This window comes from Lycium ferocissimum, chromosome 5 (assembly GCF_029784015.1).
Source record: "Lycium ferocissimum isolate CSIRO_LF1 chromosome 5, AGI_CSIRO_Lferr_CH_V1, whole genome shotgun sequence".
Classification (NCBI taxonomy): domain Eukaryota; kingdom Viridiplantae; phylum Streptophyta; class Magnoliopsida; order Solanales; family Solanaceae; genus Lycium; species Lycium ferocissimum.
In genome coordinates this window covers 6,825,450-6,845,256 of record NC_081346.1, presented here as the reverse complement: position 1 = coordinate 6,845,256, position 19,807 = coordinate 6,825,450, and the positions used below count along the sequence as shown (strand labels likewise).

The window sequence follows — 19,807 nt, the reverse complement described above, 5'->3', positions numbered from 1 at the left end:
ATGAGTTTTTAGCAAAAAGTGCACATGTAGTTGATTTTGAATGCACATGCCTCACTACAAATCAACAGAATAAAAACAAATAATGTTTCACTGTAAAGTATGAATCTTTGATATGTTCAAGCCATACAATATAAGCTAAATTGCATCAGAGAGATTCCCATTAGACTAGTCATCTTTTCCCCCTATAATGGAGTTCTGATGTCCCTGTCTGTTTTATCATCACTTGCAAATTAACAAAATACACATTGATATGATCATCTAATTTACTAAAGAGAAAAACAAGATCTATCCCATTTTAATACAAAAAGAGTTTGGAGAAAAGAGAATAGAGCCTCTAGCCTCAGCTTTAAGTTATTTTCATGCTAAATAATCAAAGTATATTTAATGCCATCATAGGCAGAGGCACACAAATATAAACAAACTAATAAAAGAGAAATATAAAGCAATTGAAAGGGAAAAACGAAAACAGAAGAAAACGCATCAGAGATTCTGATTTCCAATGTAAATAAAATTTCATCTTTCTCCACAAGGGAGTATGGTGTGTTAACTATCATCACTTGCGCTTTGCTTTGCTATACCAATAAGTGGGGTATTGAAAACCAAGAAACAAAAAAACCTAAACCAGAGAAAAACACAGTTAAACAAATGGATATGATTTGTCAAAAAGCATCAGTAAAATGGATCTTTTAAAGTAATTCTAGACTCTTAATACACCACAAATTTCATACAACAAAAGGCAAACAAAAACAAAAAATCGAGAAATGTTATACTGCTAGGGTTTAAGATGTGGGAGGAAGAAGCTATGTAGTTGTATTTATATATACATGGATGACATGCTCTAGACGGCTCGAAAACTAGGGTTTTACAGAGAGAGAATGCATTTGCACTTGTAGCCCTACAAGTTTGGTTTTTCTTCTATTTAGTTCTTCTTTTTCTCGTTTTTCTGTCTCTTTGTTTCTCGTTGTCTTTGTTTTTTTTTTTTTTTTTTTTTTGACTTAATACATAGGTAGCCCCTAAAACTTGCCAAAATATTCCATTTAATCCCTAAGTCGTGTTATAATTGAACACCTCGACTTCTAATAAAATGTTTCAATTAAACATTTTTGGTTCAAAATTTGGCAAAAAAAATAAAATTAAGTGTGCTTTCATTCGTTAATAAGGTAGTTAAGTTAATCACATATAATATGTTATCTCATTTAATTATAGGCATTCGTCACAATAAACTGTAAAACTCAAGGCATTTTCTACTTGAAGTTGATGAGTATAGTTAAAGGAGATGATATATTTTATGTTATTAACTTAACTACCTAATTGACGAATGAAAACACACTTAAAAAAAATTCAAATTTTGAACCGAAATGTTATTGAAACACCATATTAGGAGTTCAGATTTTCAATTAGGACATGACTTAGTTTCAGTGTTTAAATGAATATTCTGACAAATTTAAGGGACTGACTATGTGTTTAAAAAAAAAAAAATCTTGTAAAGAATTATTGGTTATTTTGCTTTCCTTAAATGTTATTGTCCTATATTCTCTAATATAATTCCTAAGAGCAAGTAGAACTTAAATAAATAAATTGTATCTAGGATTTTGAATCTAGTCTGACCTTTGTAGAGCTTTCTCCATGTTAAGAAACATGAATATATGTTGACCTAATTGTAAATTGGAGTAATACCTTAGATATTTTCTTCCATCTAGATAAGAAGCGTACGGAGCATATTTCACTACATTGCATTTCATTATTCACTTCTTAATTGATTGTCTGATTGATCGTTAATCTGATTAGTAGGTTGTTTATTCTTTTAAAACTAAGATGTCTCACTATGGTTATACAAGAGGTGTTTCGCCTGGGCCTTTGGGGGTATTAGTTAGGAAAACAATTGAAGTGCAAGAATTTATATGAGTTCATCATGGATTTGGTTGACATTTTTGCTTTAGTTATAAACAATAGGTACTTTATATAACTATAATAGTTCATGTATTATTATTTTATGTTGTAATACAATATGGGATTTTTGTGGATTAAAACTTAGGGAAATAACTCATATATCTTTGTCCACCAATCTAGTTTGCAATCGATATAGTCCACTGTATCATTTGTGTATATATAGTGTATCAGTTCTGTATAGCTATATATACACATTAATATACTTTGTGTATATATATAATGTATATGCTTTGTATAAACACATGAAACCAACTCAAATTACAATGTATAGATAATGTATTAGTTATGTATAGCTATATATAAATATTACATATACTGCAGTGCCAAATATGAATTATTGGAATATGACAATGAAATATGACAGTGAATGAACATGACAATAAAATATCCTTCACGAAGATAAAGAATTCATTCAGACACTTAAACAAGCAACTTACGGGCAATCGTTTTTCTGCCCAAAATTGGGCATTCTTATCAGCAAGTAGCAACAAAATCAACCCCAGCGCAAAGATTCAGAAAGAACCAATTCAATGTCATCACCAGACATATCTGGAAGAATAGTTAAAATACGAACCGCCGAAGTTGAATCTTTCCAGCAAAATCTAAACTTTCATGGCTTGTTAGCCAAAACAGAGAGAGGGGTAAAGGACGAAGCTCGGGGTGAGCTTGTGCTATTCCGTTGAATGTCGACCCTAGTGAGGGTTTTTCCGGCATCGGAGGGCATTGACTATGCACAGTTGTGGCCGAATGGAAAAATAGGGATAGATGGGTAATGAATTAATAATTGGTTAGTTAGATGTGTGGGCGGTATCAACCAAGTAATTATTCCTAAAAAAATATTATTTTTGCGCGGATTGTCCCCAAAGGCGTTGATCTTTAATTTTTGCCCTTCGCCTAAACAAGTGGCCGAAAATATTTCGATATTCTGGGTCGAACTCCAGCTCAGTAAAAAAAAAAAAAAAAAAATTGCAAGGCAAGGTTTCGCCAAAGTTGTGCCATAAGGGAGAATTTAGGTATGCCTCAAGGCAAATTATGCCTCATAAAGCAGCACTTAGTTATCCAATTTGATGGACAAAAATTAAAGGCCACCCCAAAATAGGGGCAAGCGTGCGAATTGACCTTCAAATGCGATGGTCTTTAATTTTTGACCCTCAAATTGCTAGTATTTAATTTTTTCCCTTCACCTAAAAAAGTGGCCGAAAATACCCCAATGTTCTGGGTTCGAACCTTGGCTCAGTAAAAAAAAAAAAAAAATCGCAAGGCAAAATTTCGCGAAAGTTAGGCCTTATAAGACCTTAAGGCCTAACTTTTGCCCGAATATGCCTAATTTGCTACGAAATTCTGCCTTGCGATTTTTTCTTTTATACTCTGCTGGGGTTCGAACCCTGAATCTCAGGGGTATTTTCGGCCATTTAAAGTGACAAAGAGGAAAAAATAAAGACTAGCAATTTGAGGGGCAAAAATTAAAGACCATCCCCGAACAAGGACATTTGTGAGAATGACCCAAACTTTTTTTTTTTTCCCCACAAAAAGAAGGCCTCTTAGCTCTGACCCAACTCGCTACAAAAGGCCCATACAAATGGCCTAGATCATGCATTTGTTTGTTAGGCCCAATAATTATTACTGAGCGGGGGCAATGGGCTACTGGGACTACGCACTATGGGTCACAACTTTGGCCCCAAGAGGCCCAGACGAAAAGAAAAGAAGAAAACAAGTGGAAGGAAAAGCAATGGTTGCTTTGAACCACTAGTCTTATCATGAAAAGTGCTAGTCAAAATAAAATATATAATTTACAAGATGCTAGCCAAGGGGAAAATTGATTGGTAAGATGGTAGACAATTGAGCCATTCGTGAATTGGATACTGTTTCCACTCTCCTCAATTCTAATACTAGTGAATCTATCCACTTACAGATGGGGTAAAATGGGGGACCAAAAAGTGAGATTTTAAAATCCGAGTTCAAAAACAAAAAAATTGTGGCGTTCAGATTTAAAACTGCATGCGCATGCAATACCAATGTTGACTGGAATATTGCAAATTTCAGGTTAAATATTGGAGTAGTACGCTACAGGCCTGGAATTATTATTATTAGCTGTGAGCTGTTGGAATATATAAGGCGCACCTTGATGATATCATATGGCACGAAGAGAATGTAAGAGGAATATACACATTAAACTCACTTCATAATATACTAAAACTCTAGTCTTCCATAATAACATAACAAGGGGTTTTCTATAGGTGTTAAATGATGATTCTAGACATAAAGCTACTATAAACTTGTCATATTAAAATCATCAAATTCATGCATCTAGATTTCCTAATATTCATAATGGTAACACCAAACATATGAACCTAGACATTTAACATTTAAGTTTACTATTTTCAATATGACCCCACAAGCATACTATCTTTAGGAGTTACTAGGATTGTGCATGAAAATGGGTGCAGAGTCAAATTGAAAATTCGAAAGAGACTCATCAACAAGAGAGATATTTGAGATTTGTCACTGCATGCGTTTGTTCTATTGTCATCTAGGGACTTGATATTTTCCTGCTCTTTTTGCAGGCCCCGTCTCTATATGTAATTCCATGCAGAAAACAAGTTGCTGCAATTTTCGTCAATACAATTTTTCCTTCAGTTCTCTTTATCACGATTGTTTGGAAATCCCCTGCTTCCATTTTGCTTCATTTTTCATTTCGGTTAATATATCTTTTTTACTTTTTCAATTGGTTTTAGAGGAAATGAAAATATACACATAATGTTGCCGTCAAAAGTATATAAGCGCCCACAGAATAAAGATGTATGTGTAAAGTAAATATGAAAACGTCAACCACAAGTAAAAAGAGAGTAAGCTATTGTTGAAGCATGTTGTTATTATCCTTAAAGCTGGACACTTTTACCGAAAGAAAACATTATCTCTGCATCGATGCCTCCAAAAGTGATGATATACAAGATCACCGTATGAGGAGAAATATCTTAAATTTCTAGAGGGAACTTATAATGACGTTGGCTCTTTTATTCTTTTTTCTAATAGTTTTCTACTCGTATCCGTTCGGGACCCTCTCGTTTTTGGAGTAAAACTTTTCCTACTAAAGGTACCTCCAATCCTAAAGCTTAAATTCGAGATCTGTAATTAAGTATGAGGAGTATTTAACGCACCCACCCCCCTCCCTCGCCCCACACACAACTAAAACCTTTGACTCTGATTTTGACTCTAATGCTCTCTTTTTATGCTTGTTATTGTGTATATGCATTTCGTTTTTCCTTTTACTATTAAAAGAGATAAAAAAAAACTTTTTTCTTTTCATAATGTGTGGCGATAGAATTTGTATCATTATCATGTGTTAGCTGGATCTTGATGAAGTGCTATTTCTGCATCTCCCTGACCAAATCCGTCTACATTAGAATTACTCGTTAATGGTTGATCAAATTTGATAGATTCGCTCTCAGGACTATTCGATAAAATTGGAACGATATAGAGAAGACACTACAAGAAAGTATAGAAATGGCAACAAAAAATTTAATATTTGGCAACAACTTAGTTTTATTGTTGGCAAAGAACTTTTTTGCTGCTAAAGAATTTAATTTTGTTGCCATAGTATTGATTATTGTTGCAAAAAGTACTTTTGACAACCAAAAAAAAATTGTTGCACATTGTTGCAATAACAGCAGTTGGGAAAAGTCTATGAAACAAAAAAATAATTTTGTTGCTAAAAGTACTTTTTGCAACAATAATCAATCTATGGCAACAAAAATAATTTTGTTGCCATATATATTTTTTCCTGTAGTGAGATTAGTACGATACACATAAATCGTGAAATGGTTCAAATTGGAAAAATATCATCATCATAAAATATACACTTGAGCAACAAGAAAACTAGTTGCTTAAAAGTACTAGTCAATTAGGAAAGGAAATAAGAATGGCAATAAAGGAAAGCACACCCTAGATTAAAAGGATAGTAAAATTCAAGTTGAAGCCTCAAGGGTATGGCGTCTGAAAGGGCGGCGATTTAATTGCATTTTCTGGTAGATGTGTGACCACACACCCGCTGCAGCGCTCTTTCTTTTTCACTCAGATTTGGTATTCATTGTTCATATCTCAAAATCCCATGCACCACCATACCATAATCTATTTTTTCTGCTTTTTTGGAATTCTTCTTATTCCATAGCTAGGTCCATGTTGTTTGATTGTTCCGAGGCAGGAATAGCAACTAGCAACCAATTGATCAAGCAGCCTTTTTCTTCCATAAACCCGATTCTTGTCCAAGTTGCACTCATTAGGAATTAACTCCGCTAACCCTAAATCACTCTGAGCACGTCAAAAGTTTAAAAAAAACATATTCTATGACAAATATTTAACACGATACTTAGCTTGAGCAACGTCTTGAGAGATTTTTTGGCTAAAGAAATGTTATAGTAGTAAATTTATATACGTAATAGTCAGACAAAATTAAGTGATTTTTTCTTAAACTCTCCATTTCGGTCGATCTTTATTTCCATAGTATTAAATTTCCAAATTAAAACACGCACAAGTTATGTTTAGACATTGTTTTAAAGGACAAATTGTTTGTTATCAAACTTAAGTTGCAAAAGTTGTTAATTGAAAGAAGAAAGTAATTTAACACCTCTCACAAGTTGCGTTCCCTAAAGCTAGATAGGGCAGGACGGAAAACGGGAAAACTACTGCTCGATTGGTCCCCTCTCAACTTGTTTCCTCTTTATGATCAATTTTTAGAAACAATACACTACTACCACCATTTTCTTTTAATTGAAGAATAAAAAGAAACAGAAATAGAATAGAAGTCAAATTTTCTTGCAGCTAGCGGTCTAGAGTCTTACACACCGAAAAATACCGGTTTTTGCTAAAGCAACCCAAAAGAATAAAAAATAATATTTGCCCTCTTTAACTTTTTCCCCGTCGTAACATCTATTTATTCCCCACCTCAGACCCTGCCTTTTCTCATTGTAAATTAAACTCACTCCTCCTTCAACAAGGAAAACATCTCAAGAAAACCCTCAAATTTTTTTCCAAAATTCCAAAAAAGATCCTAAGATTTCTCACGTTACAGGAAAAATGTCAATCATGTGGTTTTCTATTGTTGGTCTCTTTTGTATATTTAATTGCGTCCAAGCCAATGAAGAAGGATGGATTGAAGCTCATGCAACTTTCTATGGAGGTGGTGATGCTTCCGGAACAATGGGTATATTACTCTCTTCATATGCCTTTGCCTTTTCCATTTTGTACTAAACAATGTTATGTTTTGGCATTAATAAATTTATGTTCTTGTAATCTAGGTGGAGCATGCGGTTATGGGAATTTGTACAGCCAAGGATATGGTACAAACACAGCAGCATTGAGTACAGCAATGTTCAACAATGGATTGAGTTGTGGAGCTTGCTTTGAGATTAAGTGCGTAGGTGATTCAAGGTCATGCCTTCCAGGTTCCATAGTGGTCACTGCAACCAATTTTTGCCCACCAAATTACGCGCTACCGAACAATGCTGGAGGTTGGTGCAATCCTCCCCTGCACCATTTTGACCTTGCTCAGCCTGTTTTTCAACAAATGGCTCAGTACAGAGCTGGGATTGTACCTGTTGCTTACAAAAGGTAAGAGCCTCTGTTGAATCTAAATATACCTCCTTTACCTTCTTGTTTTTTCACTTTTATTCTCGTATTGGTTGAAATATTTCAACTTGTGAAAAATTGGATTGAGAAATGTGATTGATTTTTGAATAGTTCTAGTGGTGTAGGTAGAGTTCGATACACTATTACTTGTTCACATTATTAAAAATATATATCTCAAATTACTTTTCAATTTATAAATCAAGATAGAATTAATTAAATCTTTTCCGTTCTACACTTAATATTAAGTGTTTTTTAAAATAATCAAGGGGTTATAGTGCATTTATTGGAGAGAGATAAGGGTAAAGTAGTAAAAATATACTTTTTATTTATGATTTCTTAAGGGCGTATAAAGAGGAAAGTAGACAAACATTATGAGACTAAAGGAGTATATACTAAAATCCGCAAAACAAAAAACAAGATAACCCATCTTATGCCGGGATAGACCTTGCTTAAAAGTTAAGGGTTCACATGAACTCAATAGTTTTTCCTTAAATCTTGTGTATTTGCTTGTGAACGAAATTGTTATTGTATATTATTAGTTTGAGGTCACATTAATAATCCATAAACTTCAAATCCTACGTCTCTTCCAATCCAATGTAGTACACAATTTGGTCGTCAAACTCTTTTATGCTATACCCAGTCAATTTTCAAGGATAAAAGATAAGTGTAAACATTACATTTTAACTTTAAAATTGAAAAGTAGGTCCTAGTCCTTAATACATTGAGTTCTCACACTCCTTAAAATAATGCAAAATTTCAACAGAATATTGACTTGTCGGGAAAAAATTTCGATAGACTTTTCATCGAAAATCTGACAATGTTTAGACGAAAATATCTATTGAAAATTCACACGTCTCGTGAATTGCTAGTAGTTGGTTTTGGCTCTGCACGAGCACCCTGCTGATTGCCTCTCGTGACAGAGATTGGACCCCTACTTATATTTATATCTGTGGTTGGTGACATTTGCTTAATTCCCCAAAAAAAAAAAGCAGAAAGGGTCAAATTTTCTGAACAAAAATGCTAACCCAATTACAAGATGTAGCATCACAAGTATCAACATGTCGATGTTGGCATATTAATGAGTGAATATTATGACGTTATTAATGCAGGGTACCATGCCAGAAAAGGGGAGGCATCAGATTCACAATGAATGGCCACTCATACTTTAATTTGGTGCTAGTGACCAACGTGGGAGGTTCAGGAGATGTTAATGCAGTTTCTGTTAAAGGCTCTAGAACAGGCTGGATAACTATGTCACGCAATTGGGGTCAAAATTGGCAGAGCAATTCATTTCTTGATGGTCAAATACTCTCCTTTAAGATCACTACTGGTGATGGCCGCACTGTAATCTGCAACAACGCTGTACCTGCTGGATGGTCCTTTGGTCAAACTTACACCGGCGCCCAGTTCAACTAATTAATAATTGGTGGTCTTGCTACAAAAAATAAATTTATTGCAAGTGTGACAAATTAGGATTACTAATTAGTGGTATTGGGAAGGGCTTATTTTAAAGTGGCTCCGAAGTCCGAACCATTTTTTCTTGTTTGCTTTTCTGAAAGTAATTAAGATGTGAAGTCATAAGTTTCTGCCTCTGGTCATTTTAGGAGGAGGATAGAAATTGGGGCAGAGGTGGTGGATTTTATTGTCACCACCCGCCACAGAACTTCATAGTAGGGGAATACTATTATTTTAGTGATAAAACCATTTTAGTTTTTGTTCTTTGTTTTGGTATGCGTATCAATTGAACGGTGGAAGTTAGAATTATGACATGGAAAACAGCTAAGTCTGTTGGTTTTAACTTTCTGTGGCGGATGTAGCTCATTAGCTACTACAGTTCAATTGAACCTACTATTTCGACTTGAAGGATTGATATAAATTTGGAAGGCCATTAAAATTAATAAATACTATCTTCTGAATTTATAATTTCAAAAGTTAATTTAAATTCTGCTTATATTTTCTTATTCCTTAGCGGGGACCCGCAAAAGCCATGAAGAGCGTGGGTGAACCCAGAAGTGTGTCCTTTTCTTGTCCTTGATGTGAGTGTGATTTCAGATTATAAAATCTTGATGTTGTCTGTTTTTCTCAACAACATAGGGGAAAAAATCAATAAAATTCACTATGGCCAGTGGTGAAAAGAAGTAATCCTCTCGAATTTAACCTAGGAAAAATAACCTTCCAATATTTTCTCACCACCTTAGCTTTTTTTATTTCAATTTTGTTCACCGTCCTTTCCGTTCATATAAAGCTTTACATGTTACTCTCACTTTAAACATGGGACAAAAGACAAAATGTATTTGAATGGGCTATCATCAGAAAGCTGCAAGGTCCAACACGAAGTAGAACACTATTTAGCCCATTAACGGGTAATTAAGGAGCTAATAATCTTTTTTTTTTTTTTTTTTGCGCGGATTGTCCTTCATTTGGGTGGTCTTTAATTTTTGTCCTTCAAATTGGTTTAAGTTTTGCCCCTCAAATTGGTGGTCTTTAACTTTTGCCTCCTGCATTTAAGGCAGAATTTTGCAAATCATAAGGCAGAATTTGCATGGACAGATTTGCAAAATTCTGCCTTAAGGCAAAATTTGAGCCTTAAGGCAAAATTTGCATGGGCAGAATTCAGCCTTCTGGGCAGAATTTGCAAAGACAGAGGACAAAATTACAGAGCACCAATTTGAGGGACAAAAATTAAAGACCACCCCCAGCGAAGGACAATCCTACAAATTGCCAGCTAATAATTGGACTAGGCCTGAAGTGAAGTGACCGAATTCCTGAAATTGGAAAATAACCACTTTTGGACGGATAATCAAGTTTTAGGGAAAGTCACACAAATACATTTTTTGAAATGGTAATTAAAAAGATTACTACTACTTTCAAAATTATATAAATACGACTTATTCAAAATATTAACTTTTTAATTACAAAAATACAGCTTTTTACATTCCTAAAATATCAATAATACTTAATTTTAGAAGTTACTATCATTAATACATATCTAATTTTTACTTTCTTCCCCCCCCCCCCCCCCCCCACACACACACACACACACACAACCAAAAAAAAAAAAAAAAATCTAGGAAAAGGGCATGAGAGAGAATGTAATATTTCAAATAAACAAAACAAAATCAACTTCAAATCCCATATTCCATATAACGTTTCAAAAATAAATTTTTCTTTCGTTTCCTCCTCTTTATTCTTTTTTTAAATTTTTTTTATTTTCACTTGATAACTGATGCAATTATTTTTTGTGAGTAAAAAAAATTATTTGAATATATTAATATTAAGAAAAATACATAAAAAGATATGGTATGTGGTATAAGAGAAGTACATGAAAATATACCTAAAAAAGTATATGGTATATCCAAATTGGCAAATCTAACTGAAAAGATGATAATAAAATATTTGTGGATATAATAGTAGAAATCAGTATATTAAAGTTTGTATTATACATAACATATAATATAATGATACCTTTTGTGTATGTAGTATATAATATTACAATATACCTAATATATGAATAAAAGATGATAATAAAATATTTGTGGATATAATAGTAGAAATTAGTATATTAAAGTTTGTATTATACATAATATATAATATAATGATACCTTTTGTGTATGTAGTATATAATATTACAATATACCTAATATATGAATAGATTACTAAACGTGCCAACAAATTCAACTCTACAATAACATATATAGTATACAATATACAATATATAGATAGAATAATATATATACTTGTTCAAAAGATTATAATATATATATATCCACACACACATACTCTCTCTCTCTTTTATTCATGAATTAACTTTTTTTTTTTTTTGGGTTAAAATTCATGAATTAGCTTGTTAGTAGAATGTGCTGGAGCTTTTTAGGTAAGCAATTATTGTGTTTTTATATGCATTTAATTATGTTATCACTAATATAAGGTATCTCCTTATTTTTAGTTTTTTATTCATAACAAAAAGTAATCTCCTTGTTTTTAGCTTTAAGTTGCACAATTTGTAATATCTAAATTAGTTGTATATTAAATAATTAACTCTTATATATCTTGTATTTATGAAAGTTCCCCCAAGTTAAACCAGTATATCAAAATTATTTAACATTCAACATTAGCCACTTTTAGTGCGAACAAAATCTTTGGACAACAATATCCTTACCTAAAATATGGGAAACTCTGATATTGTTTGCTGGATTTTGAAACTTTTATAAGTGAAACTCCATCACACTAAGCTGGAGTTCGAAATTTCCCTATAGGTGAAATTCCAACATACTATGCTAGAGTTCCAACGGAACTTTTAAAACAAAATTTCCTACGGCAATTTATAGCAACACTTATTCGAATACCAAACATATAGCCTGTTTGGCCAAACTTCTAAAATCAGCTTATTTTAAAAAGTTCTTTTCAAAAAAGCACTTTTAGTGAAAAGCCATTTGTGTTTACCAATTAATTTAAAAATCTTTTGAAAGAATTAGTGTTTGCCAAGCTTTTAAAAAGTCTTCTATTTGTATTTTCTCAAAAGTACTTTTCAAAAAAGTGCTTTTGGGCAATAGCTGTTTTTTTTAGCTTCTGAAAAACTGCTTCTGCTACTCCCCAAAAACACTTATTTTCTCCTAAAAGCTTGGCCAAACACCTCACTTTTTTTCAAATAAACACTTATTAAAAAAATAAGTACTTTTGGGGGAAAAAAAAGCTTGGTCAAATAGGCTAATAATCATGGAGTTTCAACTTGTAGAGACTATTACTCTCACATTATTTCACTCGTGGTACATATTTCAAAACTTATATAGATTTTATCATTATTTTACTCGTGATAGTTATTTTAAAATTCATTATTTCACTCACTGAAACAAATTTGATGAGAAATTTTTGGAGTTTAAACCTTTATAAGTTCAAATCCCGTGATTTGTTTATGGAGTTTCAAAGTCCATAAACTTTTTAAACTCCCACTTATCGAAATTTCAAATTCTGACACCATGTGTTGGATTTATTCTGTGTTTTAGCTGGGTGTATTTTGTCGATATATTCTTTTCGTACTAAAACATGTTAGCTTTCTATTTACATTTGAAACGAGAGCTAAAGTGTAATTAACGACTCAAAAGCTAGCCATTTAACCTCTATGTTCTCAATCAAGTCCGAATAGTGAAAACCACCAAACTCTCTTGGTTAGATATCTTTTGCCAGGACGAACTTTGAGTCAACCAATTGTCACATCCTCATTGGATTGAAACATTCCACATGGCAAAGATCTTTCCACTAATAGATTTCCCAATTTCCATTCCCATTTTCATTTCCCTTCTTTAAAAATCCTCCTATCTATGTGGCAATTTTCGGGTCCCTCATCATCTTCTAAAACCAACAGAAATAAAGAAACAGATTTAAGGATATGGAAGGAGAGATAAGGATAAGATCCATTTCTTCTCATTGGCTACTATCAAATTCACAACCCAATCCAGCCGTTCAATTCCTAAAATCTTGTAGTCCCACTTGTCACTCTTCAAGACTGAACCAGAGCCACAATTCTACCTTTGAAATGGCAATACAAATGCATTTACAAAAGATACAGAGTCTAACTCACCTTAACTCCATTGCCATTTCTCTTGATACCTCCCAACATCACCTTGACTCTTAAAGTCTGAGAAATGGCAACCGTCACAACACAAGCTTCAGCAGCCATTTTCCGGCCATGTGCCTCAAAAACCAGGTTCCTCAGTGGATCATCTGGTAAATTAAACAGAGAGGTCTCTCTTAGACCCTCGACTTCTTCATCTTACAACTCATTCAAGGTTGAAGCTAAGAAAGGTCAATGGCTTCCAGGCTTAGCCTCTCCTACTTATCTTGATGGCAGGTACATACAGTCAACATCGCAAGTTCTTTTCCCTTTATAAAACTGAGTTTTTTAGTGGTTTCTAACTGCCTATTTCATCCAAAAGCTTAAACGTTTAGAGATAATGCACACTTTTTAATTATTATATCACAACACGCCTCTTATGTGTAGACCTGATTCTTTTTATGAGCTAAACATGTGAAAAAATATTTACGGACCTTTTGTTTGCTCTAATATCAGGTTAAATTATGTGACTCATCTAAAAGCTTACCTGAGTGGAATAGCGCACATTTAATTACTTAATTGTATTATGTCTCAATACTAACCTTGCTCTAATACCGGAATGGTTGCTTGTCTCAGTCTGCCAGGAGACAATGGTTTTGATCCATTGGGACTTGCTGAGGACCCAGAGAACCTGAAATGGTTCGTCCAGGCTGAGCTGGTGAACGGTCGTTGGGCTATGTTGGGTGTAGCTGGCATGCTGCTGCCTGAGGTTTTCACTAGCATCGGAATCCTTAACGTACCCAAATGGTATGATGCTGGAAAACAAGAATACTTTGCATCTTCATCGACCCTATTTGTGATCGAGTTCATCTTGTTCCACTACGTCGAGATCAGAAGGTGGCAAGACATCAAGAACCCAGGAAGTGTCAACCAAGACCCTATCTTCAAGAACTACAGCTTGCCTCCTAATGAAGTTGGATACCCTGGTGGTATTTTCAACCCACTCAACTTTGCACCAACTGCAGAGGCCAAGGAGAAGGAACTTGCTAATGGTAAGTCTTAAAGTCCTATAACTACCACAAGAATGTTTACTTTCTAAATGACTATATACTGGAATCAGGCTAATTTTCAACTGGATAATTTGCAGGGAGATTGGCAATGTTGGCATTTTTGGGATTCGTAGTGCAGCACAATGTGACTGGAAAGGGACCTTTTGACAACCTTCTGCAGCACCTCTCTGACCCATGGCACAACACCATTGTCCAAACATTCAGCAACTAGAAAACCTCATGGAAACTGGATTGAATATATTGTGGTACCTTGTAACCATGTTATGGTTTTTGATAAAGAATAGAGCTTTGTGGTAAACAAGGAACCTTTAATGTACAGCGTTTCTTATCCGTGTTATTCCCACTAGATCATCAAAAGAATGTGATTTGCACTCTTGTTGGCATGTAAAATGAAAGAACAGCCTCCTTTAGCTAGTTCTAGATGCTCATTGAGATTTGGATCTGGTAAAGGGAAAAAACGTTCTTTTAGTAGCTCAAGTTGCATCTCAATTGCAAAACAAATCCCAGTAATTTATTGAAGCAAAGTGAAATTGGTCTTTTACTCAGATCGAATACATGAGCAAGCTCTTATTCTAGTTTCACCGTGTGTGGTGACAGGGTTTGCCTTCAAAACACCTATACACGTTCGAATATAATTACCTATCAACAACCTTTGCGCCTGCAAATGTGACCTCACTTGCGATCACAGATTATTCTACACAAGTAGGGCGACTTATCTCGACTGTCAATCACTGCGAACAGTTTCCTTGCTGCAGGAAATAAATCACAAAAAATAAAAAATAAAAATAAAAAAAAATAAAAGACCGAGTAAGAAATGTTGGACCAGACAGGATCATTTACATGACAGTATACTTGGAGATGGTGGTTTGTTTAATGGACTAATATAAGACTTGCATTCAGCATGTTCAACTATCAAAGAGAACAAGGAAACATGCATGGAGCAGATAAAGTCCATTTGTAAGATGGACGAATAATTCGTTTCTCCAATAATTAACTGTCACAGAGTTGAGAAATTAACTGCCAATGGAAAGAGGTAAAAATACCTGTGCATATGATTTTTCATCAAAACCCCGAACAGCAATGGTATCAGCTGCACTATTATTGACTGAATCTACAGACCTAGGCAGGTCAAAATTACTTTGAATTTCATAATCCACCAGATATCCTTTGAAATTGACCTCACTCTCAGGATCCCATCGTTTACTTCCCAGCAGATTAAGATTATCATAGGGATTGCATGAATATTGCTCACTTAGTTGATGCCTCAAGTATGCTATACTATTTAGATCATCCAACACACTGTCATCTAGTATTGCAGTTGTGGCCTGTCTTGCTTGATCAAGCTGTAGTTCTTCTCCAGGGTCCATAACATGAGAAGATTCTTCAACGGATGTATCTCCAGAGTACCCTATATTTCTAAAGAGAAACAACAGTCATCAATTTGATTGTAAGATTATTTCCTAGAGCTGTTTCACGCAAGGTTGGCGATTACCAAAATCCAGTAACTTCAAGCATGAAATAATAAGATTGTAAAAGGGGAATAGCATAAAGGTGCTGAATAAATATGTTCTAATACTCACTCCTGGGGTAGAATGTTTGGTGCCTCAGGGAATGGCATGTGCTGGATTTTATTTGCTGGATGCCACTGAGAGGTTTGCCCATCTTGTTCATTACTCATAGGAAGAGGCAAATGCATCGTGTTCTGGAGCTGTTATACGACATTGAAGAGCAAAATCATTCAGCTATTTACACATGGTATATTGTTTTTCCTGGACAACAAAAGCAAGAGAGTACTTGTTCCCAAAAAAAAAAAAAAAACAAGAGAGTAAAACAGAAACAGAAGAATTGATTAAAATTAGGTGCAGCTAAGGGATTTGACACCTGGCTAGTGCAATCTAAAGGAAACAATAGGGGTCTTCCTACAATTTCCTGCTCAGATGAACAGATAAGTCAACAATATAGTTTAACCTTGATCACCATGACCTAATCATTCTTATAAAGGAGGGTGAACAGTTAGAGGAACCGACAAAGGATACATAAAAAATCAAAGTAGTTCAGAGCAGCCTTAAGTCTCCCAAAATCCATATTGATGTAAAAGTATATAGTCCATCAATATTATGAGTTCTCCAAAAATTGTTTCTGCACTAGGATCACTAAGTATCACCAAAACCAAATAGTAGCATTAATCCAGTTTTTGGAAAGATTTCATATGTTACCTTCTGAACATGAACTGCATTAAGTGACTCCCTTAGTGCAGACTCCATCAGCTCGAGATCTTCTACCTTATTTATCTTATCAGGATTACTCCACCAACTACAACGATGCAGAGGAGTAAGGTCAATACAAGATGAATAATGACATGAGTCATTTAGCCAATATGATCTAGTTACAACTGCATTAGCTCAATCATGGAAGCAGCATATGATTAAAGCAACTGGTGGGCCTATAATAATCACACAAAGTATTGTTAATTGGGCCTATAATCAAGCAGGATGCTATTAATTGCATATGGATGTCCAAATGAGAGAATTAATCAGATTTTCCTCAAAAGAGCTTTCAAATACATTCAAAAAACAAATGTTATCTGCCCAGAGAACTTAATAAGATTAAAAAATATATATATATACAACTTATTTTGTTGATAGTTCCACATGGTCACAACTTTTAAAGTGATCTGAATCACAACTAGGGACATGTTGTAGTTGCAAAAAATTGGCTTTCTATCACTGGAAAAGCTAATTCCAGTTCAGCTCTGAACTAGAAACTTCGGAAGAACATATATACAGGGAATGAGGGAAGGTTCTAAAGTTAGAAAATGTTTGCTACTGTCTGACTTTAAAAAATATATCATCAGCAGTTGATAAAGAGGTCAATTTATGGAACCATTTGGACACTAGAAATAGAAAAGGAATGCTAAATTATATCTGAGTCTACTTTCTATATTAGTAAACCGAGATTGCAAGACATTCACTTGGTTCAGCAATTCCTGTCAGCACCAATTATATAAAAGAAAATTATCCACAAGATTTAAGTTTTACAACCGTAGCCAAAATGGTGTTGAGAGAGTAAAAGAAAGCATACCTCAAATGATGGAGCACTGCAACAAAAGAGAAAAGGGAGAAAAGACAAGGTAAACGGTTAACATAATGCTTTATAAATGTGAAGAAAGAACCATTGTTTTCAATAGGAACATATTTGAAGGAAAAGATCCTCAAATTGATTAATAAAAGTATATACCTAGCATCGAGAAAATCTTGCACACCTATATCATGGTCAAGCTTCTTAAAAGTCTTCCTCAATGTCTGTAGTGTAACCATTAGCATTGTTATTACTTTCAACTGGATTAAGAAATTAAAAACAAACCATAGAAAGAGGAAAAAGCAGATTGATGATGAATATCAGACTTACTTCAAGGCTCTCCAACTTCCTGTTTTAAGTTCAAGATTATCAGAAACTGGTCATTTAGACTCTTATGTACTATTTGATGAGACTAATCCAAATAGGCAAGATTATTTTTGTACCTTTTTGCCCTTGCTTGAGGAGTCAATCGAGCAAAGTTTGCAATTATTTCATCAAAATTGCTGAAGACATGCAACAGAAATGAGGGATTGAATAATCCTATAGCAGTATAGTTCAGCATATATGATGAAGAACCTGTATAGTTTTTTTTGTGAACTGGAAGGACCTGCATATTTATTGTCAGACCAATAAGAAGACAAGGACCAAATCACCACTCAAGACTAACTGTGATCAAATCCTAGCAGTAAAAAATAGCAGGTAAAGCTTTGAAAATAGATGTAACTCTGTTACATGTATTTACAGTATCATCTTCTAGAGGAGTAAAAACTCTTCATACCAGGAAAACTCTTCATACCAGGTACTTTGACCTTTACATGCCCTGTGCGCGATGCTAGAAGTTTCAGGAACTTGCCGAAGATAGATAACAGTCACCAACAAAGTAAACTGCTTTTTCACATACTCCCTATGAATAGATCAATGATGCTATATAACAATTCTACCCTCATAAATCATTAGTCAATGAAATGCAAAATTACATGAAATTAGAACCAAAGTACAAGTACAAATCTAAACCAGCAACTGTGAGGTAATGAACTTTGGCAGTGAGATTGGCAAGATCATATAAGGAGACCAATTACCTCACCTCATCATCTGGAGCGTAGACAATATAACATGTATAGGGGCCCAACATGGGGCCTAACTCAAGTCCAAAGTTAGCGAGGTGAAAATGACCCAAGACCATATACGGAGATCAATGACCTCATCCACACCGATGTGGGACTCTAACACGATCGTCTTTGTTTAAATTGATAACAGAGTGATGCTGTGCTAGGCTGTTGCTCACGTGACAATGGACTCCGATCATGACATGCTAGTTTATCAAAAAAACAGGAAAGAAACTAGAGCATTAATTACTTGTTAGATGGTAGGGAAGTACCTTCGTTCTCCTTGAAATAGCGTTGGCTTTCCAGAGGGGGAAAGCATAAGAAGGAGAATGTCGATATCACATAACACTGAAATTTCCTGGGCTTTCTTCAACATTCCAGTCCTTCGTTTGAAATAAGTGACCTGACGGTTACTACTGCTCTCCAATCGCTTCATGCTCAGCCTTACCCTTCCCATCCTATAAACAAACAAAACACAACATTCTTATATGTAGTGTAGTATCCTCATCAGGTGTCAACATTTTGCTATTAAACTCAAAAAGGAAAAAGAGACACTTGACTACCAAAAGGGAGCACATAGAGACTGAACGAAACGGAAAGGGAGAAAACTCACGAAAATTGAAAGAGTTGTTCGCCTGCTTGTCTCAATCAGAAATGCAGTCGTCGGAGGGAAAGAGATTTTACAGGAAAAATGTCATTCCATATATATACATAGCGAGAGTAGAGGTAACACAGGAATTTTTAGATTAACGGCTGTAACTTTCAAAGAGATATGGATGCACTTTGGAACTTGGGATTACTTGTCCTTGAGTCATCCTGTGAACTGATTCCGTCCCTGCCAAACTTGCCATCTATGGAGTTTCGTCACCGTCCAAAATATAACACGTACAATTCCAAAATTATAGTGTTGCAATTGTGTTAGAAGATTGTTGTAAATAAACTAAAAGGGTAGATTAGTCATTTCAGCTTTATAGTTAGTTAAGTAATTTAGTCGATTAACTATAAATAGGACATCACATTGTATTGGGAACACAACTTTGATTCTATGAACTAACGGCTACTTCTTCTTCCCCCTTTCTCTCTTCTTCTTCATCATGATCTTAACCTAATCTTATTGGATTCACACATTATTTCATGGTATCAGAGCAAGTCATTGAAATCATTCATGATTCCGAGTCTTAAAATCAAATTCGATTGCTAAATTTCAATCGCAGCTGAGGTCTCAAGATTGTTCAAATTTTCGATCAAATTAGGTTAAATTCAAGCTTTCACATCAACTTCAATGGCGATTACTGGAATTGAAACTGCAAATAACAATTCGTCAGGATCTAGTGATTCTCAGACTCAAACATTGGATTACAACCATCCGCTATATCTTCAGTCCACCGATGTAAGTGGAATAGCGATAATTTCATTTTAATTGAAAG

The 19,807-nt window shown here is 34.5% G+C and overlaps 3 protein-coding genes and 2 non-coding genes across 5 annotated transcripts; 2 read left to right on the top strand and 3 right to left on the bottom strand.

Moving 5' to 3' along the window:
* Positions 1-139: 139 nt before the first annotated feature.
* Positions 140-230, bottom strand: LOC132058674 (small nucleolar RNA R44/J54/Z268 family). Its single transcript, XR_009415393.1, has one exon. It is a non-coding gene; the product is annotated as a small nucleolar RNA R44/J54/Z268 family (small nucleolar RNA).
* A 107-nt stretch (positions 231-337) lies between these two features.
* On the bottom strand, positions 338-398 carry LOC132058673 (small nucleolar RNA Z267). Its single transcript, XR_009415392.1, has one exon. It is a non-coding gene; the product is annotated as a small nucleolar RNA Z267 (small nucleolar RNA).
* A 6,500-nt stretch (positions 399-6,898) lies between these two features.
* On the top strand, positions 6,899-9,296 carry LOC132055687 (expansin-A1-like). The gene is made up of 3 exons (XM_059447637.1): positions 6,899-7,150; positions 7,245-7,557; positions 8,685-9,296. The coding sequence occupies exons 1-3, from the start codon at positions 7,024-7,026 to the stop codon at positions 8,989-8,991; spliced, it is 747 nt and encodes a 248-aa protein (XP_059303620.1). The 5' UTR covers positions 6,899-7,023; the 3' UTR covers positions 8,992-9,296.
* A 3,842-nt stretch (positions 9,297-13,138) lies between these two features.
* Positions 13,139-14,667, top strand: LOC132055685 (chlorophyll a-b binding protein 4, chloroplastic). The gene is made up of 3 exons (XM_059447634.1): positions 13,139-13,423; positions 13,763-14,178; positions 14,274-14,667. The coding sequence occupies exons 1-3, from the start codon at positions 13,218-13,220 to the stop codon at positions 14,405-14,407; spliced, it is 756 nt and encodes a 251-aa protein (XP_059303617.1). The 5' UTR covers positions 13,139-13,217; the 3' UTR covers positions 14,408-14,667.
* On the bottom strand, positions 14,288-19,394 carry LOC132055686 (agamous-like MADS-box protein AGL65). Its single transcript, XM_059447635.1, has 10 exons — positions 18,994-19,394; positions 18,653-18,838; positions 17,718-17,777; positions 17,605-17,623; positions 17,434-17,498; positions 17,278-17,293; positions 17,124-17,182; positions 16,413-16,512; positions 15,777-15,904; positions 14,288-15,612 (listed from the first exon to the last, which is right to left on the bottom strand). Exons 2-10 carry the CDS (start codon positions 18,835-18,837, stop codon positions 15,210-15,212), a joined length of 1,035 nt encoding a protein of 344 aa, XP_059303618.1. The 5' UTR covers position 18,838; positions 18,994-19,394; the 3' UTR covers positions 14,288-15,209.
* Between the last annotated feature and the right edge of the window lie 413 nt (positions 19,395-19,807).